The sequence below is a fragment of the Rhinatrema bivittatum genome, chromosome 8, assembly GCF_901001135.1.
Source record: "Rhinatrema bivittatum chromosome 8, aRhiBiv1.1, whole genome shotgun sequence".
NCBI classification, from domain to species: Eukaryota; Metazoa; Chordata; class Amphibia; order Gymnophiona; family Rhinatrematidae; genus Rhinatrema; species Rhinatrema bivittatum.
The window spans coordinates 73,203,237-73,223,171 of NC_042622.1; the positions used below are offsets into that span (position 1 = coordinate 73,203,237).

The 19,935-nt window shown below is 46.3% G+C and overlaps 1 protein-coding gene across 13 annotated transcripts in view; it reads left to right on the plus strand.

Moving 5' to 3' along the window:
- RBM39 (RNA binding motif protein 39) overlaps positions 1 to 19,935 on the plus strand; it is a 267,063-nt gene that overhangs the window by 138,468 nt on the left and 108,660 nt on the right. For all 13 annotated transcript variants that reach the window (XR_003858117.1, XM_029611511.1, XM_029611510.1 and 10 more), the window contains one exon: positions 1,370 to 1,507. Coding sequence is in view for 12 of the 13 variants with exons in the window: in XM_029611511.1 (XP_029467371.1) it covers positions 1,370 to 1,507 (138 nt within the window). In the remaining variant the exon portion in view is untranslated. The remainder of the gene's footprint in view (positions 1 to 1,369; positions 1,508 to 19,935) is intronic.

Consider the following 19,935-nt stretch of genomic DNA (forward strand, 5'->3'; position numbering starts at 1 on the left):
AGTCCTTCAGACCAACAAGCGGCCTGTCCCTACGCCTCTTGACTTTAAAGACTGCATTCTTGATCTCAATATGCTCAGCTCGCCGCATCTCTGAACTTCAAGCATTATCCTGTCGAGAACTGTTCCTCAGGTTCACCCCAGGCACCATACAGCTGCGTACGGTACCATCCTTCCTTCCGAAAGTGGATGCCACTTCCATAGGAACCAGACCATATCCTTACCATCACCAGATGAACACAGATTCGGAAGACTCATGCCTCCTTCGCCACCTGAATGTCTGCAGAATCCTAGTCCGATACCTCAAGAGATCGGAATCCTTGCGCAAAACTGATCACCTGTTCATTCTTCACAGCGGAAAGAAACAAGGGGAAACGGCATCGCGGGCAACCATAGCCCACTGGATCAAAGAAGTCATTAATGCTGCCTACATAGAGGCAGAAAAACCACTACCTCTACAGGTCAAGGCACATTCCACAAAGGCTCAGGCAGTCTTCTGGGCTGAAACTAGGCTGCTTTCGCCAGCTGAAATCTGTTGGGCGGCGACATGGTCCTCCCTCCACACCTTCTCCAGATTCTACCGCCTGGATGTTCAGGCCAGGGAGGATACACCCTTCGCAAGGGCAGCACTAAGTGGGCCACAGGCAGCCTCCCACCCGGTAAGGGAGTAGCTTTTGTAATTCCCATTGGTCCTGAGTCCATCTGGCTACATGCTAGGAAATGGAGAAATTACTTACCTGAAAATTTTGTTTTCCTTGGTGTAGACAGATGGACTCAGCATCCCGCCCACGGCTGCCCCAGAAATAGAGAACTTCGGATATCAATCTTGAGACTGTACGGGTAAGCCTCGGCCTACCTTTATGTTAAGACACCCGCAGTTACCTAGGTGTCGGCGTTTATTGTTTCAGCACACCGACGATCTCCAGTGCCAAAACGTTTTTATATATATAATCAGTTGAACATGTTCAAAGTTAATCAAGTATACTCAAGTGTAATCAAGTATCAAGCAACATATATCCACACTGGCATTTCGAGGAGAATACTGAAGAGCTAAGCATGCTGCACGGATATATGTAGGCTGACGTCCGCTTTGAAATCTGACTCAGTCTCCCATCTGCTATCAGGAGAGCACAATACCCATTGGTCCTGAGTCCATCTGTCTACACTAAGGAAAACGAAATTATCAGGTAAGTAATTTCTCCAATACTTACATCATACTATGTGCCTTATAAATTCAGGGAATTATATTAGCACTAAATACTTGAATTTCAGCTAGAAACATTTTTATGACTTTGAAATGTCTGACCTCCTTGAGCTTAGAAGTTGTGGTATGAGTAATGTCATGCCAATTTGAATAATTTTGATTTTTCAGGCAGAGAAGAACCGAGCAGCAGCATTGGCTAATAACTTGCAGAAGGGAAGTGCTGGCCCTATGAGACTTTATGTGGGATCATTACACTTCAATATAACAGAAGATATGCTTCGTGGAATTTTTGAGCCATTTGGAAGGGTAAGCATATTTATTAACTCAGTCGTTATATGAAATTAAAGGGAGGAATCTCAAAAGGAATGTGAAAAAACACTTTTTTTTAAATTGTGGGTGGTGGACATTAAAACAGACTTCCAGCAGAGTTGGTAGGAGGGCAAAACTATGACAGAATTGAAGCATGCATAGAACAGATACAATGGGACCTTAAGATCCGTGACAGTACAATAGGTAGGCACAAATGAGAAGACTGGCTTCATGAAGTGATATTGTATCCTCCTATCTCTTATGTGTTTCTCACTGTCACAGAGCATGTACTTTGTGTCTCTCTGAACAGTATTTCCTCTTAGCAGAATGTTTTCTCATCCAATAGCACTGAGATGGGAAAAGTGCTCTAAGCCTAGAAAGATAAAGGTGGTTGGTCTGTGAAACAGTAGTTTCAATAGCATATACAAAGTATTGCAATATTGCTATTGCCAGTAAAATTAATAGTACATAAAACCATTCTCCAGCATTGAATTTCTATAACTCAGTTTTACACTTTCTTCTAGCCAGCATATGCAACACTTAATAGCTATGTTTTTAAATCCTTCTTGAAGCGCTTTCTATCTCTCTGGACACGTAATTCGCCTGGTATTGAATTCCATAATTTAGGACCAGGGATTGAGATGGCCCTCTCTCACCTCACTTAAGCGTGCAGAATGCAATGAAGGAATTTGTAATAGACCCTTATTAGCAGACCTCAAATTTTGCTCTGGAGTGTATAAGTGCAATGCTGCACTTAACCAGTCAGTATGATTATTATTAATCATATTGTGAAGAATGCATAGTACTTTGGACTGTATCCTAAATTTAACCAGAACCAATGTAAAGATTTCAGGACTGGTGTAATATATTTATTACCTGACAACTCTTGCAGTGGCATTCTATAATAACTGCAGGGGTCGAGTTGTGTTTGCTAGTAATCCCAGTAATAAAGCGTTCAAATTCAGTATGAGAATTTGTAGCACTGCCCTAAAGTCATCATGTTAGAAGTGGCTTCAGTCATTTCAGAATATTTAATTTGTTATAGACATTTCTTATTTTGTTTGAAATATGCTTTTTCATCAACAAATTGCTACTAATAAAAACACCAAGACTGCGTGCCTGATCCGTCACTTATTAGACAAAATTGAAGTTATGAGAATCTTTCTATTTAGTAATATTTCTGTCTCTTGTGTATTAAGGACTAATGGACTAAATTCATATGTTTTAACAGTTAGTGTATGGCAGAGAAATAGACTTCTAATGTTTTAAGGGCGTGTTAAATTGATGTTTCTATAGGAACTATAAACTGGACATCTTACAAAAGTATTTTTTGGGGTTATTTCGCGAATCTCCCAGGAAAAAAGAAAAACTTTCCATTTTGTTCAAAGGTTGTGTCAAAATTGAATTCGACCTAGCCTCTGCTGTCTTCACAATGGCAGAAGTTAAACCGTGCTTCAAAAGATGTCCCTGCTGTTCCCACAAGACATTCATATTAGATCACCATAATCTGTATTCACTTCTTGGGGCAAGTCCACAATGTTTCTAAGTATGTGGTCTGTGCCAGAATATCTCCCAGGACAGGATAGTTATGAAGTTATTTAGAACTAATATATCCCTATCTATTGGAATCAATGTCTTCAAAACGAGAAACTCCATCCCTATATTCCACCGTATCAACCTGCACAAGAAATCCTTCCAACTGAATTGCAAATTAAGTCTCAGGGGTTCACCGTCATTCAAGGAAAGAGCTGCCTATACTGTGGTGAGATTCTGAGGAATAGTCTCAATTATCATACAATTCTTTCTCATACCATTCTGATAATGAAGACTTCACTGGTCTTCCTTCAGACTCCACACTACTACTCCAGAAATACATGTCTGCCAGAGGATATGAAACATCTGGCTTTTGTCCAGAAAAAAGCAAAAACATTTCCATTTGCCTTAAATGAAGACAGAACCGAAAGAAGATATGTTTGGGTGGCTAAAATATATTCAAGCAGCAAAAGAAGTAGTGGCTGTACCAGTTCACAGGTTGCTGCAAGAGCTACAAACTAGAGTGAGGCACATACTCTTGACTACATTACCAGTGGCAAGAAAGTTTGATCTTAAATACAATGTCCAGCCTTGCCAGGAACATCAGAAGGTGCAACTATCTTATGAGTCAATATAAATGGAATTAGCCATGAAAAGAGAAAAAAAGGTTAAGTTGTATTCCAGTAATTCTCTGGGGAAAGGTGCTAAGTTATTGGATGCTGTGGCTAAGATGATATTCCAATCAGCTATGTTTTCTTCTAGAATAGCTGCCCATCAGCTATACATAGCTCAGTACATGTATAATTGATTACACTATGACCCAGCATCTTCCTTCAGATGCCATTAAGCATTTCATGCCTGTGCTGCGAGGAATGTGGAGAGCATCTGATTTAATCAGCATATGATGTATATATACTTCCTCTAGAACATCTGTAGTGGCTGTTGGAGCCTGAAGGCTAGCATAGCTGCAGGCTTCGGGTTTTCATGAGAATATTCACCTGTGAAACGTTTTACAAAATTCCACTGCCCGCCTTGTTTTAGGCAGCTGGCCGTAGGAGCATGTGACCTCTCTCCTACAGGAATTATATTGGTTGCAGGTTCATGTACGTGTTCATTTTAAAATTTTGTTTTTTACACTTAAGGTTTAAAAAAAAACAAACGGTGATTTCCTCTCTCCCCCCTGTCCCCCCCCCCCCCCCTCTTATTTGACAAATCTTTTGCATTACTGTGTGCCCTTTCTCTCTCTGTGTTCTTCGGACACGTTTACTGGATGTACTATCCATAAAAGTTGCCCATCTGATGGAAACCTATTGGCAAGCATTCTTTTGCACTAGTCCAATTTTATGGAATGCCCTGCCAGTTTTCTTGCAGGGAGAGGGAGACATTATTTCATTTTGTAAATATCTAAAGGCCTTACTTTTCCAAGAGGCCTTTAGCACCACCTGTTCTATTGGTTTTATTGCGTCCTGTCTAGCTTAATTTTTATTTCACTGCATAAAGATGTTTTATTTGTAAAATGATGCATATTCAGTGAATTAGTAGGATGTTTTATTAATTGTTTGATTTACCTTTGTTTGTACTTTGCCTAGCATGTTTGTACTTCTAGGTGAACCATAAATACTTTTAATAAATAAATAATAAGCTTGCTGATGCTTCTTATACAGGAGGTAATCTTTTTGGAGAAGAAGTTTAAGGGACCAGATCTCATAAAAGATCACTGTTCCTTATGTCTTACTTTGTCAGTAGCTATGCCTGACCAGTCATCTGTAAGCAGGAAAAACTCACCCTCAATATTGCAGGAGGCAATGCTACTTTTAAAGAAGAAGATCCTAGACCTACTGCTTTCCAAGAACATAATCAGCAACTGCAGGCATGTGCTAGAGAGAGCGAGCAGAATTTAAGCTGCTCTGACACACAGGCAAACTCCAATGCTACTTTTTGACTGTAGTATCAAAAAGATAGTCCAGGTAGAAGTAAACAGCATTATAAGAACATAAAAAATTGCCATGCTGAGTCAACCAAGGGTCCATCAAGCCCAGCATCCTGTTTCCAACAGAGGCCAAACCAGGCCACATGAACCTGGCAAGTACCCAAACACCAAGAAGATCCCATGCTACTGATGCAATTAATAGCAGTTAATGGACTTCTCCAACAACTTATCCAAACCTTTTTTGAACCCAGTTACACTAACTGCACTAACCACATCCTCTGGCAACAAATTCCAGAGCTTAATTGTGCGTTGAGTGAGAGAGAATTTTCTCTGATTAGTTTTAAATGTGCTACTTGCTAACTTTATGGAATTCCCCTAGTCCTTCTATTATCCGAAAGTGTAAATAATCATCTACTCTTTCAAGACCTCTCATTATTTTAAAGACCTCTATCATACCCCCCCCCTCAGCAGTCTCTTCTCCAAGCTGAACAGCCCTAACTTCTTCAGCCTTTCCTCATAGGGAAGCTGTTCCATCCCAATTATCATTTTGGTTGCCCTTCTCTATACCTTCTATATTGCAACTATATCTTTTTTGAGATGCGGCGACCAGAATTGTACACAGTATTCAAGGTACAGTCTCACCATGGAGCGATACAGAGGTATTATGACATTTTCCATTTTATTAACCATTCCCTTCCTAATAATTCCTAACATTCTGTTTGCTTTTTTGACTGCTGCAGCATACTGAGCTGACGATTTCAAAGTATTATCCACTATGATGCCTAGATCTTTTTCCTCTGTAGTAGCCCCTCATATGGAACCTAACATCATGTAACTACAGCAAGGGTTATTTTTCCCTATGTGCAACACCTTGCGCTTGTCCACATTAAATTTCATCTGCCATTTGGATGCCCAATCTTCCAGTCTTGCAAGGTCCTCCTGTAATGTATCACAATCCGCTTGTGATTTAACTACTCTGAATAATTTTGTATCGTCCGCAAATTTGATAACCTCACTCGTCTTATTCTTTTCCAGATCATTTATAAATATATTGAAAAGCACCTGTCCAAGGACAAATCCCTGAGGCACTCCACTGTTTATCCTTTTCCGCTGAGAAAATTGACCGTTTAATCCTACTCTCTGTTTCCTGTCTTTTAACCAGTTTGTAATCCACGAAAGGACATCACCTCCTATCTCATGACTTTTTAGTTTTCTTAGAAGCCTCTCATGAGGGACTTTGTCAAACGCCTTCTGAAAATCCAAATACACTACATCTGCCGGTTCACCTTTATCCACATGTCTATTAACCCCTTCAAAAGAAATGAAGCAGATTTGTTAGGCAAGACTTCCCTTGAGTAAATCCATGTGGACTGTGTTCCATTAAAACATGTCTTTCTATATGCTCTACAATTCTGATCTTTGGAATAGTTTCCACTATTTTTCCTGGCACTGTAGTTAGGCTCACTGGTCTATAGTTTCCCGGATCACCCCTGGAGCCCTTTTTAAATATTGGAGTTACATTGGCCACCCTCCAGTCTTTAGGTACAATGAATGATTTTAATGATAGATTACAAATCTTAACTAATAGATCAGAAATTTCATTTTTTAGTTCTTTCACTACCCTAGGATGTATACCATCCAGTCCAGGTGATTTGCTACTCTTTAGTTTGTCAATCTGGCCTACTACATCTTCCAGGTTCACAGTGATTTGTTTCAGTTCGTCTGATTCATCACCCTTGAAAACCATCTCTGGAACTGGTATCTCCCCAACATCCTCATTAGTAAACATGGAAGCAAAGAATCAATTTAGTCTTTCTGCAAAGGCATTATCTTCCCTTAGAGCCTCTTTAACCCCTTCTAGTGGGGCGAAGGGTATTAAAGATCACACAACTTGACATCGACATCAGTGGCTTTTGGGATGATCAGGAAAGGAGTCTGAGCAGCTGGCCCTTCCCGTGGTGCGGGTTGTGAGCAACACTGCATTTGAGTCGGCAGGGAGGGAAGACATAACTCCGGCAGCGGATGTTTGGCCTTGAGTCAGTTGCTTCCACAATGCACATGCCGATAATGGTGATCTCCCTGTAGTACAGGGTAGATCGAGGGGATATTTTGCCATTTGAGAGGGTTGCTGTAGGGGGCAGCTCAGATCTACGTAGCACACTTGTTTTTCTCTCAGCTTGATCATACCAAATAAAGAGGCGATTCAGGCCTTTGGCCTACGCATTCGGTGCTCAGAAGGTGGAGGGGGTCACTCGAGAAGCTATTCCCCTGCGGTCCTGTTCTCGATTGGCAAATTTGTTGAGCTTTCCCAGAGGGCTCAGGTCAAGCCCACCACAACTGAATAAAGGCGTGCAAGAAGGCAGCCATGTTTAATTCTCCTAATGAGGTGGCTGATTGCAAAGAGGCCTTTTGTAATACTTGGTGCGCATTAATGGGACAGCGACTAGTTTCTCAGCATTCACGGATGGGACAGAAAGGGCCTCACAGAGGCCAATTTCCCTGTCACTGTGGCTGTGCTCAAAAGGATTTTGTTTTGGTGGGAGGAAAGCACAGGCCTTCGGAGACTCCCCACTTGGTGATAGATTCTACACTAAGGGGGATAGGCACCCAACATGACCAGCCATATGGAGGTCCTGCATAGCTATTTGCATGGAACTGGGGCTTTTCTCAATGCTTTCCCCCCAAGTTTATAGTCTTTGTAGGCAGGATATATATATATATATTAGGGATGTGAATCGTGTCCTCGATCGTCTTAACGATCGATTTTGGCTGGGAGGGGGAGGGAATCGTATTGTTGCCGTTTGGGGGGGTAAAATATCGTGAAAAATCGTTAAAAAATCGAAAAATCGAAAAACCGGCACATTAAAACCCCCTAAAACCCACCCCGACCCTTTAAATTAAATCCCCCACCCCCAAATAACTTAAATAACCTGCGGGTCCAGCGGCGGTCCGGATCGGCAGCGGTCCGGAACGGGCTCCTGCTCCTGCATCTTGTCGTCTTCGGCCGGCGCCATTTTCCAAAATGGCGCCGAAAAATGGCGGCAGCCATAGACGAAAAAGATTGGACGGCAGGAGGTCCTTCTGGACCCCCGCTGGACTTTTGGCAAGTCTCGTGGGGGTCAGGAGGCCCCCCACAAGCTGGCCAAAAGTTCCTGGAGGTCCAGCGGGGGTCAGGGAGCGATTTCCCGCCGCGAATCGTTTTCGTACGGAAAATGGCGCCGGCAGGAGATCGACTGCAGGAGGTCGTTCAGCGAGGCGCCGGAACCCTCGCTGAACGACCTCCTGCAGTCGATCTCCTGCCGGCGCCATTTTCCGTACGAAAACGATTCGCGGCGGGAAATCGCTCCCTGACCCCCGCTGGACCTCCAGGAACTTTTGGCCAGCTTGTGGGGGGCCTCCTGACCCCCACGAGACTTGCCAAAAGTCCAGCGGGGGTCCGGAAGGACCTCCTGCCGTCCAATCTTTTTCGTCTATGGCTGCCGCCATTTTTCGGCGCCATTTTGGAAAATGGCGCCGGCCGAAGACGACAAGATGCAGGAGCAGGAGCCCGTTCCGGACCGCTGCCGTTCCGGACCGCCGCTGGACCCGCAGGTTATTTAAGTTATTTGGGGGGGGTTCGGGAGGGTGGGGGATTTAATTTAAAGGGTCGGGGGTGGGTTTTAGGGGGTTTTAGTGTGCCGGCTCATGATTCTAACGATTTATAACGATAAATCGTTAGAATCTGTATTGTATTGTGTTCCATAACGGTTTAAGACGATATTAAAATTATCGGACGATAATTTTAATCGTCCTAAAACGATTCACATCCCTAATATATATGTCCAAAAAAATCTTTCTGTCTCACGGACATTATTCTTAGTATTCCTGATTTCTCTCTTAGATCTAGGAGATGGGAGCTGCCCCCAGCAGACTGGACTAGCTTGGAGTCCTTGGCCTTCTGGATGGCATATTTTGGCACACAGCTCCTTAGGGATGACAATAATTGATGGTTTAGCTCTGGTTACTCCTGAAAGGAGGAGTCTTTCCAGGAATGCATTTCCTTGGGGAGGAACTTATGCAGTCCAGATGTGAGGTGGCACAGCATTAGCGGGAATTTTTTCCCTTCCTGATGAAACTTGGGCAAGTTGCAAGGAGAGGTAATCTTAGCCCTTATGGAGGCTATTAACATGACCATCCCGGTTCCAGAAGTTGCAGGTGAAAGGGGCAGGAGTCCCACTATCTCCCAAACAGGCTGAGCGGTTGGGGGCTGGAATAGCCTTTATTATTGGTGCTTTGTATGTTTTTCCTGCATACTGCAGCCAGGAATACAATGGTGGCTGTTTTCAACTAGAAGTCTCCTATGACTGTGCAGTTGGTTGAGGGATCTCTGGTCCAAGTCCATACTTCCGTTTGCAGAAATCCTTGAGCAGCTGGTGAAGCACTGGGGTGAATCTGAGGGGGTATAGGTTGAGCAAAGCTCAAGGGAAATAATTTCCTGGGAAAGTAAAGATTCCAGGGTACAAGGTGGTACTGGTCGGGCAGAGGGTTCTTACAGAGACCAATGTCTGGCGAGCTGATATCCCTTCCGGGAGCACATATGCCTAGTCTGGTTCTGGGGTGCTTAAAGGTACACAATGTAACACATCTGGTCTGCTCTGCTCTAGATATTGTAGAGGAGGATCAGCCCTCATTTACAAAGCATGAACCAAGATTGCAACAGACCAGTTATAAGGCAGTCATGCCTCAGAATTCGCTCGTCTTGTCTATGAAACTTACAGGGTTTCCCCTGTGCCTCCAGGAGGTAAGCAAGAGGCGATTCACACCACGCTGGATCAGCTAAAGCAACTGGAGGTGATAGTCCTGTTACCCTGAGGAAACGGGGGATTAGGAAGGTATTCCATCTTCTCACAGGACAAGCAGGATGGTTGTCCTCACAAATGGGTGACATCGAGGATGGAGCCCACCACGGAAAACTTCTGTCAAAGTTTAAACAGAACTTTGACTGGCCCCTACTGGGCATGCCCAGCAAGGCACTGACCCTGCAGCCAGCAGGGGTCTCCCTTCAGTCTTCTTTTTTCCGTGCAGCAGTTGCCACGCGGTGAAAGGCGCTCTCTTACCACGTTCCTGACAGGAATTCGGTATTTTTCTTTCCGAAGAAAATTTGCCCCTCAGGGGTCTCCCTTCGACAAATTTTTGTCACCTCCGCGGAAACCGGTAAGTTTTTTGCCTTTTTTCTTCGACTACTGTCGAATTTGGCCCTTGAGGCCTGTTGGCAATTACCGAGCCCGCGACTAAATTTGGCCTTAAGCCATGGCGACGGGGTTCCGTCGATGCCCGGATTGTACCCGGACTATGTCAATCACAGACCCCCATAGGGTTTGTGTTTTGTGTTTGGGTAGTGAGCATGATGTCCTGACTTGCACCAAATGTGCCCTAATGACACCTAAGGGTCGCAAAGCCAGGATGGAGAAGATGGGGCTCCTCTTCCATGCACCCACCCCAACGCCATCGATAGCATCGACGTCATCGGAACCGGCACCGTCGAAGTTGCACCACCATCGTCAACCCTCCGGTGACCGTCCACCATCGATGACTTCTCGGCCGTCGACTCCTGTCCCCTCCCCGGATGAGCGAGGAGACCGGAAGGACAAGCATCGCCATCGACGGCACAAGTCTCGGCCTGTCGAGGATCCACAGTCATCGACCTCTGAACAAGCCGAGCCACCGACTAAGAGGCCTCGTTCAGACTTGGCACCGTCCACGTCTCGTTCGCAGGCATCGAGGAAACCCTCACCCTCTCGGGGTGTGGGAGCCGTGATCCCACCGGTTACGGTGGTCCCTCCGGCTCTGCCTCAGCCTCCCTCTCCCGTCGAGCCGGGTATTGTTACCCCTGGTCTCCGGGCAGAACTGGACCGGCTGGTCCAGGAGGCCATCGAGAAAGCGATGCAAAGATTCCAACCTCCATTGGCACCGTCTCCGGCACCGATTCCGGCACTGCCACCGGCATCGACACCGACTCCGCCACCGAGGAAGGAACCGACCACCGAACCTTTGGTGGAAGCGCTGGCACCGCTACTACAACGTATGGAGGCACTTGTACATGCCCTTCCATCGATGATTCCAGTAGCACCGACAGCGCCATCGTCTCCGACTGGATTTTCATCGGCGGGAGAAACACCGTTCCTGATTCCCCCTTCCGGGGTGGTCCCATCGGTGCCTTCTCGAATATCTCCACCGATTTATCCTTTGGCTCCATCGGTTCCAAGACCGGCACCGACTCCATCGGCAGCACCGAAACCCTCGATGCCGTTCCCAGTACCGATTATACCACCGGTTCCTCCAAGGTTTCCTTCGATGCCTTCGGATCCTCAACCAGGTCCATCGGGGCTTCAACCCCCAAGTGATCCCTATGATACCTGGGGGGGTGATACATCTTCTGACACAGATTTACCATCACCGCCTTCTCCTACAGAGAGTAGAAAAAGATCTCCTCCAGAGGATCTCTCCTTTATTAATTTTGTAAAGGAGATGTCCGAAATTGTACCTTTTCAGCTGCAATCTGAGACTGATGACAGACACCAGATGATGGAACTGCTTCAATTTTTGGACGCTCCAAAAATCATCGCTTCCATCCCCATTCACCAGGTGTTTCTCGATCTCTTAAAGAAAAACTGGGAATCTCCTTCATCTGTATCACCAGTTAACAAGAAGGCTGACTCCACATACCTCGTCCAGTCAGCACCAGGCTTTCAAAAGCCTCAACTGGATCATCGCTCTGTTGTGGTGGAGTCCGCACAAAGAAAAGCCAAGCGTCTCAAGCCACACTCCTCCACTCCGCCGGTCAAGGACAATAAATTCCTAGACAGTGTGGGACGGAAAGTGTACCATGGAGCTATGCTGATTTCTCGCATAGCCTCATATCAACTCTACATGACGCAATATAACAGAGCCATCCTTAAACAGATGCAAGATTTTGCTGACACATTACCTGACCAATACCAGCCACAGCTTCAGGCCCTTCTTAATAAAGGATTTGAAGCGGGGAAGCACGAGATCAGAACGGCTTATGACATCTTCGATGCCTCCACAAAGGTTTCAGCTACTGCCATCTCGGCCAGACGTTGGGCTTGGTTAAAATCATCCAACCTTCGCCCAGAGGTCCAGGATCGTTTAGCGGATTTACCCTGCTTAGGGGACAATTTGTTTGGAGAACAAATTCAGCAAATAGTAGCTGAATTGAAAGATCACCACGAGATGTTGAAACAACTTTCTTCTGTTCCGTCTGAGGTTTCCTCCAAACAACCACTTAAGAAGGACTCTAAGAAGTCGTTCTTTCGGCCACGCCGTTACTACCCTCCATCGGCCAGGCCTCGTCCAGCTCGATCCTCTACTAGGCCTCAGCCGCGTCAGCCTAGGAAACAAAGGCCTACTGTAGCCCCTCCTCCTGGGCCTGCGGCTGGCCTTTGACTCCCCTGTAGGGAACACATGCCAAACCCCTCTTCCAGACATTCCTGTAGGAGGTCGACTGTACCATTTTCTACAACCTTGGTTGCAGATCACCTCAGATCAGTGGGTGCTAACAATTATCGCAGAGGGTTACCACCTCAACTTCATAACTCTTCCGGCAGACTCCCCGCCTCTTCAAGCGTGGAGTCTATCCACCCATTTGGCTCAATTACAACAGGAAGTGTCTCTTCTTCTGCAATCAAATGCTATAGAACCCGTTCCTCCCTCTCAACGAGGCAAGGGATTCTATTCCAGATACTTCCTAATACCAAAGAAATCAGGGGGACTACGTCCCATTTTGGACCTTCGAGCCCTCAACAAATACCTTCAAAAAGAGAAGTTCAAAATGGTAACCCTAGGCGCGCTGCTCCCTCTGCTACAAAGAGGGGATTGGCTGTGCTCTCTCGACCTCAAGGACGCTTATACCCACATTGCGATCACACAATCCCATCGCAAATATCTGCGGTTTCTCGTAGGCCACGACCATTATCAATACCGTGTCCTACCTTTCGGTCTGGCTTCTGCCCCACGAGTCTTTACCAAATGTCTCGTAGTGGTAGCAGCATTCTTAAGGAAGGAAGGTGTCCACGTCTACCCCTACCTGGACGATTGGCTAATCAGGGCCTCCAACCAACAGATAGCTCAATCCTCCCTAAAATTGACAATTCAAACACTCCTTTCCTTAGGGTTTCTTGTCAATTACGAGAAATCTTGCTTAGTCCCGTCTCAAACCTTATTCTTCATTGGAGCAGACTTGGACACCTTACAGGCAAAGGCTTACCTTCCTCTTCAGAGGGTCCACACCCTAATGTCCCTGGCTCGCCAGCTCCAGTCTCAGAACACTGCCACGGCTCGCCAGTTCCTCATTCTCCTAGGACACATGGCATCCTCGGTTCAAGTCACTCCCATGACCCGACTAGCCATGAGAGTAACACAATGGACTCTACGACACCAATGGATTCAAGCTTTTCAGCCTCTGTCCTCCATAGTCACAGTCACACAAGCGCTGCGCCTATCCTTAACCTGGTGGACGACTCAGGTCAACCTCCTTCAGGGCTTACCTTTTCTTCCACCGGATCCGCAAGTAATCCTAACCACCGACGCTTCTCACATCGGTTGGGGAGCCCATGTGGACGACTTTCAAACCCAAGGGTTATGGTCCAAAGAGGAAGCCGAACACCAGATAAATTTCCTGGAACTTCGAGCAATCCGCTATGTGCTCCGCACTTTCAAAGATCATCTCTTTCATCAGATAATCTTAATCCAGACGGACAACCAAGTGGCCATGTGGTACATAAACAAGCAGGGAGGCGCAGGCTCCTTCCTTCTGTGTCAGGAAGCTGCGCAGATCTGGGCGGAAGCCCTCTCCCACTCCATGTACCTCAGGGCCACTTACCTGCCGGGAGTAGACAATGTATTGGCAGACCAGCTGAGCCGTGTCTTCCACCCACACGAGTGGTCACTCGATCCTCTGGTAGCGACCTCTCTGTTTCACAAGTGGGGTTCTCCCCGCATAGACCTCTTTGCGTCCCCTCAGAACCACAAAGTGGACGATTACTGCTCTCTCATTCGGAGCCAGCACTCTCGGCCGAGGGATGCATTCTCCCTCAAGTGGACAACCGGTCTGCTCTATGCATTCCCTCCACTCCCTCTTGTGTCAAAGACTCTCGTGAAGCTACGCCAGGACGGAGGAACCATGATCCTGATAGCACCTTACTGGCCACGCCAAGTATGGTTTCCAATACTCCAGGATCTCTCCATCCGCAGGCACATTCCTCTGGGAAAGGACCCGCATCTGCTCACTCAAAACGACGGATGCCTCCTCCATCCCAACCTCCAAGCCTTGTCCCTGACGGCATGGATGTTGAAAGGTTAGTCCTTCAACCATTTAACCTTTCAGATTCCGTTTCTCGAGTCCTGATAGCTTCACGAAAGCCTTCCACAAGAAAGTCTTACTCATACAAATGGAAAAGGTACACATCATGGTGCACTTCTCAGTCCCTTGATCCCCTTTCCTGTCCAATCTCCAAATTCTTGGACTATTTATGGCATCTCTCTGAATCAGGTCTTAAAACCTCTTCTATCAGAATGCATGTCAGTGCGGTAGCCGCCTTCCATAAGGGTATTGGGGGTAATCCTATTTCAGTGCAACCCCTAGTAACACGCTTTCTTAAGGGCTTACTCCATCTAAAGCCACCCTTGCGTCCTCCGGCCCCATCCTGGGACCTTAACCTGGTTCTTGGTCGTCTAATGAAACCTCCTTTCGAACCTCTGCACTCCTGTGACTTGAAATATCTCACTTGGAAAGTGTTATTCCTTTTGGCTGTTACTTCAGCTCGCAGGGTTAGTGAATTACAGGCCCTAGTTACCTATCCGCCTTACACTAAGCTCCTGCAGGACCGGGCGGTACTCCGCACTCACCCTAAATTTTTACCTAAGGTAGTTTCGGAGTTTCATATCAATCAATCTATCGTACTACCTATCTTTTTTCCCAGGCCCCACTCCAACTCTGGAGAGCAGACCCTGCATACCCTAGACTGTAAACGGGCTCTAGCTTTTTACCTAGACCGTACAGTTTCCCACAGGAAGAGCACTCAATTATTCGTCTCTTTCCATCCTAATAAGTTGGGACAACCTGTGGGTAAGCAGGCTCTTTCTTCCTGGTTGGCGGACTGCATTTCTTTTTGCTATGAGCAAGCTGGCATTCCTTTTCAAGACCGTGTTAAAGCACACTCTGTGAGGGCCATGGCGACGTCAGTGGCACACCTTCGTTCGGTGCCGCTTCCTGACATCTGCAAAGCTGCAACCTGGAGTTCTCTCCATACCTTTGCAGCCCACTATTGTTTGGACAAAGCTGGAAGACAGGACTCCATCTTCGGCCAATCTGTCTTGCGTAACCTTTTTCCAACTTGATGTACCAACACCCTTCCACCTTCCCGGTAGGGTGCGGATGCCCTTTCCCAAATTTTTCCTCAGTTGTTGTGCCTGCAGCACACCGTTGGGTACATTTGGTGCAAGTCGGGACATCCTCAGCTCGGTATTCACCCATATGTGAGGACAACCATCCTGCTTGTCCTGTGAGAAAGCAAATGTTACTTACCTGATGTAACAGGTGTTCTCACAGGACAGCAGGATGTTAGTCCTCACGAAACCTGCCCGCCTCCCCGCGGTGTTGGGTTCGTTTTATTTTTACTTTCTAGGCACTGCCTGTAGCTTTGAAAATCAGACTGAAGGGAGACCCCTGCTGGCTGCAGGGTCAGTGCCTTGCTGGGCATGCCCAGTAGGGGCCAGTCAAAGTTCTGTTTAAACTTTGACAGAAGTTTTCCGTGGTGGGCTCCATCCTCGATGTCACCCATTTGTGAGGACTAACATCCTGCTGTCCTGTGAGAACACCTGTTACATCAGGTAAGCAACATTTGCTTACTTCGTGGTCCTGAAGGAGGATACCTATCGTTTCATTTCTAGATCTCCAGCGAGTGAATGCAGCACTAAGGGTCCCACATTTCTGATGGAGATCTTATGCTCAGTTATTGCAGCCATTTGCAAAGGGGAGTTCTTGACTTCCCTTGACCTCATGGAAGCGAAATTACATATTCCTATATGGCAGGAGCATCAGAAGTTCCTTCGGTTCGCCGTGCTAGGGAGCATTTTCATTTTTTTGTGTTCCCATTTGAGCTTACAACAGCGTTGCGGATGTTCACCAAGGTATTGGGAGTGGTCACTTCAGCACTTTGGAGGTAATCCTAGCTGGTTGATTGGCTCATTTGGGCAAATTAAGAGAGTTCTGCCAGCTCTTAGTTCGAGTCATGCACATGTTGCAAACTCTGTGCTGGTAATCAATCTATCAAAGAGCATTTCGTACCAAGCCAGTCACTAAAGTTTCCTGGAGCCTGCTTCCAACCTAGTTATTGAAGTTCACTGGAGCCCTCTTCGATACCAAACTAGGCAAGGTGTTTCTCATGGAGAAGATTATTAAAGCTGCAGGCGCGGGTTCGCATGTTGTTGGCACCCAGACCTGGGACTGTTGGCAGGTCCTTGGTTCAATGGCAGCTGTGTTCAATCTAGTTTCCCTGAGCAGTCGCACATAGGCATCTTCTTCAGAGTGTGGTTCTGTCCTGCTGGAATCTTCAGTTGGATGAGCTTCAGCTACCACTGTGGGGAGAATCCAGGTCCAATCTCTCCTGTTGGTTTTCCTGAGCCATCTTGAAGATGGGAGTGGATTTAGAAATCCTGGATGGGGTGGAGGTACCTATCGATGCCAATCTGAAGGGATGGAGGAGGCCATCTGCAGAGGCAAACGGCAAAGGGTTGATGGTCAGCAGAGGAGGCTTTCTGGTCTACCAATTATTTGGTAACTAGCTTGGTTTGCAAGATGTTGCTTCCTTTCTTATTTATTTATTTATTTATTTAAGTTTTTTTATATACCAACATTCAAGACGGTGGTCCCATCATGCTGGTTCACAAGAAACAGGGGTGAAATTATAATAAACTTTACCATTTAAACAATAGTGCAGAAAAGCAGTTACATATAACAAGGAAAACAATAACTTGGAATGAGAGAGGAAATGGAGATCAGATAGTTATATACAAGTATAAATAACATTGTGAAAGGTGGCTATTAACGCTAATGCTAGCGGAGCTTGTTGCATGAAGGGAGTTAGATGGAGTTGGATGGAGTTAGATGGAGTTGGAGTTAGGGAAGGCCTGTTGTTGCGTGGTTGATCAGTGAGAGTTTTGTCTGACAGTGTGATGACTGGGGCTTATATCAACCGTCAAGGAGGAATCGGTAGCCTAATGGGGTCTCAGGAGGCGAGGATCTGTTTTACTGGGTGGAATAGCACCTGGAAACTGGTAGTGTCTCATGTAATGGGAGTAGAGAACATTCAGGCTGGCTTTCTCAGCCTCCATACACTAGATCCCAGAGAATGGGAGCTAATGGGTGAGTGATTGACATCATTCGATCCAGGTGGGGTGTTTCTCGGCTAGACCTGATGGACACAAAAGCAGACCACCAAAAGTGCGCCGTTTCTTCAGTTGCAGAAGGAAGATGGGCATAGAAGGCTTTGAACCTCTAGTTATTCCATGACCAACCGGGATTCTCCTGTTTGTGCTTTCCCCCATGACCCCTGGTAGGAAGGGGTGCTATGACATATCAAGTTGCACCCAGGAAAGGGGGGTCATAGTGGTTCCAGAGTGTCCACATCATCCATAGTTGCGCATCTGATAAATATGGCCGTGGACAGGCATCTGAGACTAGGCCATCTTCCTCAATTGCTTCATCAAGATCCAATTTATTTGGATCAAGCATCTTTCTCTTGGCTTGTGGCTTGGCTTTTGAACTGCACCACCTGCAATTGAAAGATTATTTTGAAGAAGTCATTACGACCTTGTTGCAGGCTAGAAAGCATTCCATTTCTTTGGCTTATGTCAGGATGTGGAGGGTGTTTGAGAAGAGGTTTCTTGAAGGGGGTTTCTCCTCATCAGGCTCGCATTTAATTTTCTAAGGGTCCAGGTGGCAGCCTGGGGTGGTTTTAGAGGTAAAGTGCAGGGGATGCCCCTGGCTTCACATCTGAATATAGTCCATTTTCTGAAAGGAGTGAAACATTTGCATCCACCAGTACAGCAAGTATTTCCTTCATTGAACCTTAACTTAGTGTTGAGGGTTCTCTGTGATCCTCTATTTGAGCTGCCACGGCAGGCCTCACTGAAAGATCTTGTACTGAAAATGGTTTTTCTGCTGGCGATTTGGTTCAGCTGGGAGGATTTCGGAAATTCAGGCATTGTCTTGTAGGGATCCCTTCCTGCAGATTCCAGAGGATGGAGTGTCCTTGCAGACAGTGCCTTCATTTCTCCCAAAGGTGGTATCTTCTTTCCACCTCAGTCCAACGGTAGAACCTCCTGCTTGGTTGCCAACAGTTTCCGTCATTCTGATCACTTGTATTCGGTGCATCCAAAGGGTACAAGGCTTCTAAGACGACCATTGTACAATGATTAAAGGAGGCCATTGTCTCAGCCTATATTTGTAAGGGTTGCCCCATTCTGTGGGGTTGAGAGCCCATTCTACTAGGGCTCAAGCGGCTTCCTAGGCTGAATGTCAGTTGGTTTCCTTGCTGGAGATCTGCAAATCGATAAACTGGTGGTCTTGACACACTTTCACAAAGCATTACTGCTTAGATGTTTGGGTGCCAAAAATGGCTGACTTTGGGGAGAGTGTTATGCAAGCAGGTGTTTAGGGTTCCCGCCCAGTTTAGGGGAGCTTGGGTACATACTATGTGTCTGGACTGATCTGGGATATGAACAGGAAAAGCAAATTGGTTCTTTCCTGTTAATTTTAGTTTCTGAATTACCACAGATCAATTGAGTCCTTCTCTATTCTGTGTATAACTGAGAAATAGTTATGCGGTTGGGAGTTTTCAGTCTCCCTTACCAAGTTGTCGGGCGGATTCCACCTTTCCCCTGCTCAGGTTGTGTGGGGTAATGGTTGGTTATTAATTTCATCTTGGCTTGGGTACAGGTCAAACTGAGGCAATGCAGATTGCATGCTAACATAAGTAGTGTAGTATTAGTAAAGCTTTTCTTCTGTCTCCATCTACTGGTAGGGGAGCAAAACCCATGTGCTGGACTGATCTGTGGTATTCCATGAGCATAAATTAGCAGGTAAGAAACAATGTTCCTTTATGCCTTCCTGCCAGAAGGCAAAGACAGAAAACTACAAGTTTTCTGTGCATCACTCAGTACATAAATTTGTGCAACAGTAAAACTTGTTAGTATTTCTTTGTTTCTAGCAGGTTCAGAAACATCTGAACTGGTACAGTGTTTGGAGGGCTTGGTAGAGCCCAAGGACCAAGGAAGTAAACTGGTAGGCTTCTGAAACCTGAGGGACTGCAACTCTTTAGGGTTGGAATTCTAGCAGGGCTGTAGCCTCTTGACAACTCCTCCCTCAGGTCCCTCTCCTATATCTGTCACCTGTGTATCATGAACCCTGGTTTCATTCCCTCACCATGTAAAGAGTTCTTGTATTTAAACTTGAGCAGGATAGCCAGTCAAGTTTTTGGTGGGCGGTGAGGGAAAAACAGGAAACAGGATCGACTACAAAGACTGACTTTGATTCCGGTGGCGGCTGCAGCTGTTCTGGGAGAACCCGGGGAAAGGGAAGCACGGAGCTGAAGAAAGTGCTGCACATGTGGAGCCTGCTACCGGAATTCCTCCACAACCCTGAATGTGAAGTTGGCAGCTGCTTCAGGAGGCGGGGGAAGCACAAGGCTGCCTATGCAAGAGACTGGGTGGGGGGAGAGGGGGAGTCAGAGCTTGGCCTATTGTAGCAGGGGGAGGACCTGGGCATGTTTGTGTTTTTTTTTTGGGTGGGATTGGGGAGAGATACTACCATTTTACTTCTATTGCAAGACAGGGAGAGCCTGGCAGTCTCCTTCCTTGAGGCCCTCCCTCAGGCATTGATATCTGAAGGCTTGGGTGCTGC